Below are 10,062 nucleotides of genomic sequence, written 5' to 3'. Positions count from 1 at the left end.
CCCGCGGGCCCCGCCTCTCGCTCCGAGGCGGAGGAGCCGCGGCGGCGCTGCCGGGGGCCCCCTGCTCCCGCTGCCGGCAGGGCCGGCCCAGCCGCCATGTTCCTGCTGGCCGGCTGCCGCCGCCTCCCGCTGCCCCCGGCACCTCGCCCCGGGCACCGCCGGGCGGGCAGCGAGGGCGGGGCGGGGGCGGCGCCGCGCTACGAGGTGGTGGGGGTCGGCGGGGGCCATGCGGGCACGGGGGGGGCGGCGCCCGCCGCCGGCGGCGGGGCCCGCACCCTGCTGCTCACGCACAAGATCGGCACAATCGGTACCGCCGCGGGCGCCCGGGGTGGGCGGGGGAAGGTACCGCGGGCACCTCGGGTCTCCACGGCGTGGGGAGCGGCGCTTAGCCGAGGAGGTCGCCGTATGGCAGCCTTTGGGCCGTGCTGAGGGTGATCCTGTGTCATTGCCCAGGGGAAATGTCCTGCAACCCGTCCTTCGGCGGCATCGGGAAGGGGCACCTGATGCGGGAGGTGGACGCCCTGGACGGGCTGTGCGGCCGCGTGTGCGACCGCTCCGGCGTTCACTACAAGGTGCTGAACCGCTGCAAGGGCCCGGCCGTGTGGGGCCTCCGCGCACAGATCGACCGCGGCCTCTACAAGGAGAACATGCAGGTGAGGGGGCCGCGCCCGGCGCACTCCTGGGTGCTGGGAGCCGGGATACACCACTGAGGAGTACCAAGGAAGGGGCCGTGTTTTGCTTTTCATTATTTACCGATCGAACCTAGATATCTTTCTGTTTGGTACTTTGATGAAGTGTAAGTTGTTGGAACTCAGCATAGTTTAAAAAATTCTCTAGTGCTTTAGGTACTGGTTAGGCTTCATGACCAAATAGTTTATTTGAGGTAAAACTTCATGTGAATGGAAACTTCTACCTGATAGATCAGTATAGTACCATAACTGAGCGTCTGCCAAATAACCTGATAAGAATGGAAGTGGGTTATAAGTTTCAGAAATCAGCAGAGTTTGGGATTACCCAGGTGTTTCATAACTTCCTAGATTTTTGCAGTAACTCCTTTCATGACAGAAAGAAATCCTTAACACACCATTGTTGACGGTTCGTGAGGCATCTGTGGAGGATCTTCTCTTGACAGAGCCAGAAGCAGGCTGTCCTGGGAAATGCCAAGTCACAGGAGTTGTTCTGGGTATGTGCTAGAAACTCGCTAAGTGCCTTCAGTTACTCCACCCGAAGGACAGCCTTTGGGGTAAATATTTCTGATTCACCGATGAGAAAGATGAGTTTTACAATTCTAATTCATTAGTGAAAAAGATGAAATAGCCAATAGAGCTGGTTTAGGGAAACTGTGAGCTAAACCAGGTTAATATGTGTAATACAATGTCAAAAATACCTTGATTGGTTGTATACTGGGACATTAACTAAGTTAATTTTATTCAGGCTAGTGATACTGAATTCCATGCTGTGTTTTGAGATTTTATTTGGTAAAAGGCGTATGCTGCCCTCAGTGTAATAGGAGCGTGGGGTCTTATTAATAATAGACTTGTACTTCATTACCCCTTGCTGTTCTAGTAAACAGGCTTTCCAAAGTGAAGGTCTGGGTATGGATTTTTCCCAGGAATGGTTTTCTTTGTTAGGGGTAACTTGTTTAGGTATAATAAATATACAGGGATAACTATGTGTTGCTTATTGTAGTTAGTACTATTGATGCTTTTATTATGGAAATTCTGGTATTGTTTTATAGTAGAGGACAGATAAACCCTCTCTGAGCACTGTCTAGGTTTAGACAGAAGCACCAGGATTCCAGGGCTTTGTTGATACTAAAATGTGAACATCTCTGAAAACTTGCTGTTGCAGGGGATGGGAGCACAGTACGTGCTGGGAGTGTTATCCTGACCACGGGTACGTTTCTGAGGGGTATGATCCACATCGGACTGGAGGTGCACCCGGCGGGGCGGCTGGGGGACCAGCCAGCCATCGGGCTGGCTCACACTCTGGAGAAACTGGGATTTGCTGTGGGCAGGCTGAAGACTGGGACACCGCCCCGACTTGCCAAGGACACGATTGACTTCAGTGGTCTGGAGGAACGTGCACCTGACAATCCTCCAGTGCCGTTCAGCTTCCTCAGCCAGGCTGTGTGGATCAAGGTGGGATAGCACCCATCAAATGCACATAGAGCCAGGTGGGGAGTGGCTCTGGGAGCATTGTAATCAGATAATTTGGGAGCTCATAATCAGCCAGGGAGTTGGTGCCTGGGAAAGGCAGCTGGAATGTATTTGTGCTGGAGGTGTTATGTTTTTGAGGACTCTCAATGCAAGGGAGAAGTTACTTGTGTTCTTTTGAAAACAAATACCTTTTTACTCTCACTTCTCAACTTGAGACCTGAACTTTTCTTTTCTTCTGGAGTTAGAATTGTGTGAAGTGTGATACTGGTGCTACTGTTACTCTTCATGTGCTTGTTACATAGTGAGTTTTACAAAATCTTCTTGTATTTCGCCTGTATTGTGGAGATTTAAAGTGTCTGGCTTCTTAGCTTAGCTCTGGGATAATGTTAAAATGTTGATATTAGAGATAATTTGTAGTATTGACAAGGAAAGAGAAAGGATGGATTTATCCATAGACATGAGAGGTGGCAGGTTAACAGTAACTTGCAAGCAGAAGAGCTTCAATTTTCTGAAGAAAATATTGGAAAATTGGCTGTTTTTACATAATGTAACTAAACGTCACAGGGCTAAATATCAGGAGTTAATTTTCGCCAGAGGATATAGGAATTGCAATAACCTTTTATAATCAGGATGAGGCAAAAGTAGTATCATTTGAAGTCCTTGGTATGTGTAGGAGAGATTTTGAAACAAAGAGATTTAAATCTAACAGCAAAAAGCTGTTAGACAAACATTCCTAATGATAATTTTGAGTCAAAATTGAAAGAATATATCGGGAATTTATTCACCATAAGTGTGTTCAAAGAAACAACAATTTTCAGGCATTTATGTATGCTGTAATATGCCAGATTTTTTATAGACACTCTCAGAAGTCTGCCCAATTTATTGCATCATGGTATAGGTATTTGTCCTGGTTTGGGGCAAATTTGGGAGGAAACTTCCAAAGGGGTCCATCTAAAAAGCAGATTCTGTTTCTTTTATTACTACCAGAACATCTCACCTGTCTTTGTTTAATGGATAACCCAGGTTTTATCCAGTTAAACAGTGCTTTATTAAATTTGCTGTCCTGGTTGGACAATTGCTATTGATTTTGGGATGTGTAGGCTTAGAGTCCTTGAGTTATACGACAACCATTAAACAATTCTTTATTAAATTTTGATCTTCAACTGTTGCTTAAGTTCTCTAGGGGTATGGGTTTGTGGAGTTCCTTTCTGCAGGTGCAGTGAGATGATTTCTCAGGGTTTTGTACTGACAGCCAACACAGATCTAAATCAAAACCATGTAAAATCATAAGACTCTTGGCTAACTAATATATAACTCACTGGCAGTTTTAAAGAGTTATGTTGCTACATTATCACTGTTTTGAATGTGAGTCTATTGACTCTTTTTCAGAAAAATCAGTGAAATACTTTACTTCACATGGTGAGGTTTTTCCAAACTTTAAATTTTTCATGTTAATTGCAGAGTTTTGAGGTTTGCTTTTTTCCTTCTCTTGAGAGAATTTTGTTTTTTTTCTTCACCAAATCCATTAACTGCCTGTTAGTTGTAGGGTCAGCATTTAACTCTTCTAACTCCAGAGTTTTTTTCCTGTGATCAGTTTGAATGCTGTGATGTAACATGTTGATTTAATGGGAATATCCATCCTATAATTAGGAATACGGTATACAGGATAGAAGTTGAATTCTAGACTCCCAAGTTCCATCCTGTTCTCAGTCTGGTTTTGGGCATGTTGCTCAAGCTCTCAGATTACTTGTGTTCAGTCTGTACAGTGGGTATGACAGCGCTGCTGACTGCTCCCAGAAGTGAGAGCCAGCCATCATGGGAAAGGTCTTGGAGATCTGAGAGTTATTTAATAGGGATATGGTGTTGTGACCAGATGAACTTAGGCCAAGCTTTGGCCTCTTCCAGCCGGAAGATCAGCTGTCCTGTTACCTGACTCGCACAAACCTGAAGGCCCAGCAGATTATCCGCGATAACCTCCACCTGAACAACCACGTCAGGGAGACAACCAGGGGCCCACGGTGAGTGAGTGGCATCATGCAAGGTTGTCAAGGGGACAAGCTGGAAGTCTGTTTGGAGCTGTGGATCTCTCCTGCTTTGCTTCTGGAAAGTAACTTTTTCTCCGTGTCAGGTGCTGCTCATAGCTTTACTGTTGCAGGTACTGTCCCTCTCTTGAATCAAAGGTTCTGCGCTTCCCAGACCGAGAACATCAGGTGTGGCTGGAGCCCGAAGGCTTGGAGTCTAACATCATTTACCCCCAAGGCATGTCCATGACGCTGCCACCTGAGCTCCAGGAGCAGGTGATCAAATCTGTCCCAGGCTTGGAAAAAGCCAAGATGTTACAGCCAGGTGAGGAGGCTGAATAGTTTTGAATCTATTTATTTATCTATATTTATTTACCAGTTAATGAAAAGCAGGTTTTGTTTAGAACGTAGCAAAACAAAGGAAATGTGAAGCAAAACTAATTCCTGGGTGCAGTGATTTTTCCTTTGCGTGTTCAGAAATCATACATAAAATTGATAAGCCATTCTGCTCCACTGATTGCCATGACAGTCTCTCCTGTAACATCTGTCTTGTTGTGTGTCACAGGCTATGGGGTGCAGTATGACTACTTAGACCCCCGACAACTGACTGCTTCTCTTGAGTCACGTCTTGTTCAGCGCCTCTTCTTTGCAGGCCAGATAAATGGCACGACAGGCTATGAAGAAGCTGCAGCTCAGGTGGGTGAATTTGACTGTTGTATATTCAGCATTCAGAAAGGGATATTACTTTGGCCTTTGTGATAGTCTTGCTAGGCCCATTTTGTGCTCACGAGATGTTCTTTTGTTGCTCACCCTGATTCCAGACTTGTGTAAGATATTTTTACTTGTATCTGTACAAGTATCTGCAGTTGTTATCACTAAGGCTGCAGTAACAATAGTAATTGAAAGTCCTGTGAAGTGTTTCAGCATGGAGACTTTGCAGTGGGTATAATTGAAAACATGGGAATTGTCTCCAGACACATCAGCAAGGGCCAAGAAGCCCTTCAGACACTCATAATGTCACAAGAAGGAAACAGTCTGGATTACTGGCACAGTATTGAGCTTGAGAGCATCCAGAGGAGGGCAATAGGGCTGTAGGCGGGCTTGGAACACAAACCCTGTGAGGAATGACTGAGGGAGCTGGGGTTGTTTAGCCTGGAGAAAAGGAGACTCAGAGGTGACCTTATCACTCTCTACAACTCCCTGAAAGGTGGTTGTGGTCAGGTGGGGGTTGGTCTCTTTCTTCAGGCAGCAACTGACAGAACAAGAAAACACAGTCCCAAGCTATGCCAAGGGAAATACAAGTTGGATATTAGGAAAAAGCTTTTTACAGAAAGGGTGATAAAGTACTGCAATGGTTTGCCTGAGGAGGTGGTGGAATCACCACCCCTGTATGTATTTAAAATAAGACTGGATGTGGCATTCAGTGCCATGATCTAATTGAAGTGTTAGGGCTGGGTTGGACTCGATGATCTTGAAGGTTTCTTCCAACCGTGATTCTGTGATTTTCCTGGGTATGGTTTGACACGTGAGCCTTTGGGTGCAGATGAGCTGCTGGTTTTGCTGAGACCTGTGGATGTTTGGTTTGTTTTGCCTGTGCAGGGTGTGATTGCTGGGATCAATGCTTGTCTGCGGGTTCAGGGCAAGCCCCCGTTCACCGTCAGTCGCACCGAGGGCTATGTGGGAGTGCTGATCGATGACCTCACCACGCTGGGCACCAGTGAGCCCTACCGCATGTTCACCAGCCGCGTGGAGTTCCGCATGTCGCTGCGGCCGGACAACGCGGACGCCAGGCTCACTCACAGAGGTCTTCTGTTGTGGTGGCTCTTGCACTGACCAGCCCTGCCTGGCTTTATCTCGTACACCATCTGACCTTTATCTCATACACCATCTGTCCCTGCAGGGTTTGAAGAAGCTGGGTGTGTGTCACAGCAGCGATACGAACAAGCAGTTAAGATGAGAGCTGCGTTAGCGGATGGGATCGCAACACTAAAATCACTTCAGTTCAGCATATCCAAATGGTCCCAGTTACTACCAGAAGCTCCCATAAGTAGCAGTCGCAGGTCACCTGTCAGGTAAGGGTTACACCTGGAGCTTTCTGGTTTGACCTATGCTTGCTTTAGCACATCTGGCTAGTGGTTTCACAGCATCCTTCCTGAAGCAGTCAGTATTCCAAGACTCCAACTTTTCCACCTTCAGAGGACACGCATCTGATGTTTGTCTATAGAATAAGTATGACACTGGTGTTTTTACTATTCCACGTTTCCTGGTGCTGACATGTGCTCTCAAGGCAAGGGAGTGCTTCACTGGCCCAGACAGTTCTTGCTGTCCTTACTCAGAGTCACCAGCTGGGGATGGTTTTGCAGTGGGTTGCAGCTTTGCTGAAAGCTTGATAAAAGCAGCAGTTGATTTCAGGCTGGTGTCAGGTGGTAACTGTTCTTGTACACAAAAGCCCTTATTTCCCTTACTCATACTTTATCTCAACTTTTATTTTCTATTGTTTTAAATCAGTGACTAAGACCTTGCTGACAGACTCTTGAAAGGTTTTCCTTGGTGCCCTGGCCTTGTCCCTTTGGTTTTGCTGTAAATGTATATGAGGAGTCTCTTCAATAGCAGCTCTTCTGTGTACTGAGAGGAGATAGCAGGGAATTGAGCTTGGAACAGCAGTAAATCTGCCTTACAAATGTGACTACTTTTTACCATAAATGTTTACTCTTGTTCCCCACAGTGCCTTTGACATCCTTCAATATCAAGATGTCAACATGGAGATTCTGGCAAGAGCTATCCCAGAGCCCCTGGGCAAGCTTGCTGAATGGAGAGAGCTGGCAGAGAGATTGAAAATAGAAGGTAGAGTGCAAGGATTAGGCTCTCTTGTGGTGATCTGTGTATGTTAGTTCAGTAAGAGGAGAGCAGTTTTCCTAGTGTGTTTCATATTGCTGCTTAGAGAAATGAAACACTCTGATCAGATTGTGAACTTCTTAACATAAGCCACAGCCCTTTTTGTGCACTGGTGTTTCACTCTGTGCGTAAGATCATTCTTTGGATTTTTCGCCTCATTACTGCCCCATCAAATAGACCATCCTTTGTTGTAATGAGAAGGTAAAAACAACTCATGTATCTAAGTTCCTGCAACAAATCAAAGAGTATGACTTCTTCTAAAGCAGTGATGGGAATTAGGATCTATAATCTATGAGGCTGGAAATTTCCTTAGGAACTTTTGACCACCTCAGTGGAATTTCTCCTTGTGCTTCCAATACTTCTTGCAAGTGACTTGTTTCACATGAGTATCTATCTAAATCTGCCTTTCTTGTTCCCCTGATCACCACAGCTGCATACGAGTGGTGTGTGGTCAATCAGCAGCAGGAAATGGAAGAAGTGCGCCATTATGAGGCGCTCCAGCTGCCGGACGACCTGGATTACTTTGCCATTGATGCCTCACTCTCCACAGAGGTGCGGGAGAAGCTGGACTCAAACCGCCCCCAGACGGTGAGAAATTGAGCCACAGCAGGGCTGAGCAGCGATGAAAGCCCTTCTGTCTTCTCAAGGGGCATGGGGGTGAAAGAATCAGGGAAAGGAAGACCCACAGGTTTTGATCTCATTTCTCACTAGCTCCAGTGTGTAGGTTTGGTGGTGGTTAACTCGTTCCTGTCTCCATGTGCAGATTGGAGCGGTCAGCCGTATCCCTGGAATCACACCAGCTGCTATCGTTAACCTGCTAAGGTTTGTGAAAACCAATCACCGGAAGACAGAGAAGCTAAAAGCGGTGCCTCAGTCTGGGGAGTACTTCCCAGGGAAAATGTACTCAGGCAAAGCAACTTCTCAAAGACAGATTTCAGCAGAGTTTTCTGAAGAGGAGACAAAGTTTCTTAAAACACCTTTGTAGAGAATGGCACTGATCCTGCCAGACTTGGTGGCAAGATCCCCTGTGCTCCTGAGCCTCTTCCCAGATAACACCTGTGCTGGCTGGATCCAAAGCAGTTGTAGTTGGGTTCAGTGGCAGTATCACTGCATGGAACAAAGAGGATGAATGCACAAAGTAAATGCTCAGAAACCTAAATACAACCTGTGATTTTGCTGATGCCAATGGAGGGACGGGAGAACTGCTTTTAAAATTCCACTTATTTGGAAGACTGCGGATAGTCAGAATCTGCATCTTGTTAAGGACAGTGTTTTGTTCTTCTGAAATGAGTAAGAAATGTTACCATGCAAAGCCCATGGCAGCACAAGAGGATTTGAGCTGAAAAGCGTTTTCCATTGAGTTCAGGACTTGTGTTCATAGCTGTGCAGTGACTACGCACAAGCTGGTGTCTCGGTGTGGTGTCACCCAGGAGGAGACACTTGGCTATGGAAACGTGTGCCACATTTAAATTAGAAAGAAGTTTAAATATTTAAATTTACATATGAGACTGAATGTGGTAAGCACCACATCCTGCAGGTGTTTTTCTCTTTTAAAATAAATAAAGGTTATCTTGAAACTTGCTGAAGAGCTCTGTTACCACTTAGCTTTCAGCAGGGCCTCGCTAGTTCACTGGATCACAGTTCCCACAGGTAAGGTGGGCTGAGATTCACTACAGAGCTGGGGGAGGCAGCTGGACAAGGCTGGGTGCTGAGGAGGGTGGGGAACATGGGGGATCCTGCCCCATGGACCTCAGCCTGGGCACTGTGAAGCTCTGTCTGATATGTCGTGGGCTGGGGGAGTGGGATTCTCATCAGCACTGGTCTTGCAACTGACAGGAATAGAACTTGGATTTGAGTGAGATCCAAGTCAATTGGATCAACTGCGCAGTTGATTATTTACCAGCGAGACACATGGAATTCAAGCTGTTGCTCTGCACCTACCAAATCCTTGCTTGACTCAGGCAGCGGTTTCTGGTGCTGGTCTCATTTCTGAATGTCCTCTGGCTTCAGAACGCATTTTGATACAGTAAAATCAGAGAATCTTATAGGTTGGGAAAGACCCATAAGGTCATTGAGTCTAACCATGGCCCACATATATGTATCTGTCATTTGGAAATTATGATTCTGGAAATTTATCTGGCATATTTACTCTGGGTGAGGGTTACTCTCCTGTCCAGAGAAAGGAGTCAGAGCAAATCCCTTTTGTTGGCAGACACCCTGTCATGCAGCAGGAGGATGAGCAGAGTTTGCAGTTTGTTTGGGACATTATCCAACCTGCCTGAAGCACTTACCTGTCACCATCCACTGGCTTGCGTGGAAGAGCTTTAGACACGTGATCTATATGTCAGTTTGTGTAAGAATGACTCAGAAAAGCTAACATCTATCTGCTCCTTTAGATCTGTGGCCTGTTATCTTTCTATGCATGGTTCAAAGATTTGCTTCAACCTTGCAAGCCGTAAGATCAGCATAAGAAAGGCAGTTATGCTTTCTGTGGTGTAACTTGGGCTCCAGGTATGGTGCTTGTGGAATTCCAGCTATGTGAATCCAAAGGAACCCTAAATCTTCACTTTTAATTTCATTATGCAGTCTCAAAAGTCCATTTCCTAGTTCTTGTCAGCAGTCATTTGACAGGACTGTTTAGCTTTCAATAATGTGTGTCTTCAAAGGCAAGTATCTCACACCTTGCTACAAAAGGAAGCTCTTTCTTTAGGTTTGTGTGCTAAATTTTTCTGTGCTTCTGGTCTCACACATGCAGCATAAATGAAAGGGTGAGTCCACTGAGCTGGGCTGCACCAGTGTCAAGGGAAGAGCAGAAGGAGGTGAGTTTTCTTACCTTTAACAATTTCATAATGCACAGCTGTGATCTAAGGAGTGGGAAGGAGTTAAGTTCAGGGGACACTGAAGTCATAAGCGCATTGCTCCCAGCAGATCTGTAACAACTGCTCTTTCTATTGCAGCGTGAAGTGGGTCTTTGGCCACTGGTGAGT

General features: G+C 46.2%; 1 protein-coding gene across 1 annotated transcript; it reads left to right on the top strand.

The window, feature by feature from the left end:
- The first annotated feature begins 96 nt into the window (after positions 1-96).
- MTO1 (mitochondrial tRNA translation optimization 1) lies at positions 97-8,657 on the top strand. The gene is made up of 12 exons (XM_014248351.2): positions 97-307; positions 454-653; positions 1,066-1,183; positions 1,852-2,141; positions 4,065-4,177; positions 4,315-4,505; positions 4,746-4,876; positions 5,780-5,984; positions 6,081-6,252; positions 6,906-7,024; positions 7,506-7,663; positions 7,839-8,657. The coding sequence occupies exons 1-12, from the start codon at positions 97-99 to the stop codon at positions 8,058-8,060; spliced, it is 2,130 nt and encodes a 709-aa protein (XP_014103826.2). The 3' UTR covers positions 8,061-8,657.
- Positions 8,658-10,062: the final 1,405 nt, after the last annotated feature.

Source organism: Pseudopodoces humilis, chromosome 3 (genome assembly GCF_049639895.1).
Source record: "Pseudopodoces humilis isolate 2021_Gansu_Grassland_sample_001 chromosome 3, ASM4963989v1, whole genome shotgun sequence".
Taxonomy (NCBI): domain Eukaryota; kingdom Metazoa; phylum Chordata; class Aves; order Passeriformes; family Paridae; genus Pseudopodoces; species Pseudopodoces humilis.
The sequence above is the reverse complement of the archived record's forward strand: the minus strand, read 5'-3'. Positions and strand labels throughout refer to the sequence as shown.

Coding starts and splice junctions, on each gene's coding strand:
- MTO1 (XM_014248351.2), top strand. CDS start 97: ATGTTCCTGCTGGCCGGCTGCCGCCGCCTCCCGCTGCCCCCGGCACCT. Junction 2,142..4,064: donor GCCAGGCTGTGTGGATCAAG/GTGGGATAGCAC, acceptor GGCCTCTTCCAG/CCGGAAGATCAGCTGTCCTG. Junction 7,664..7,838: donor ACTCAAACCGCCCCCAGACG/GTGAGAAATTGA, acceptor CTCCATGTGCAG/ATTGGAGCGGTCAGCCGTAT.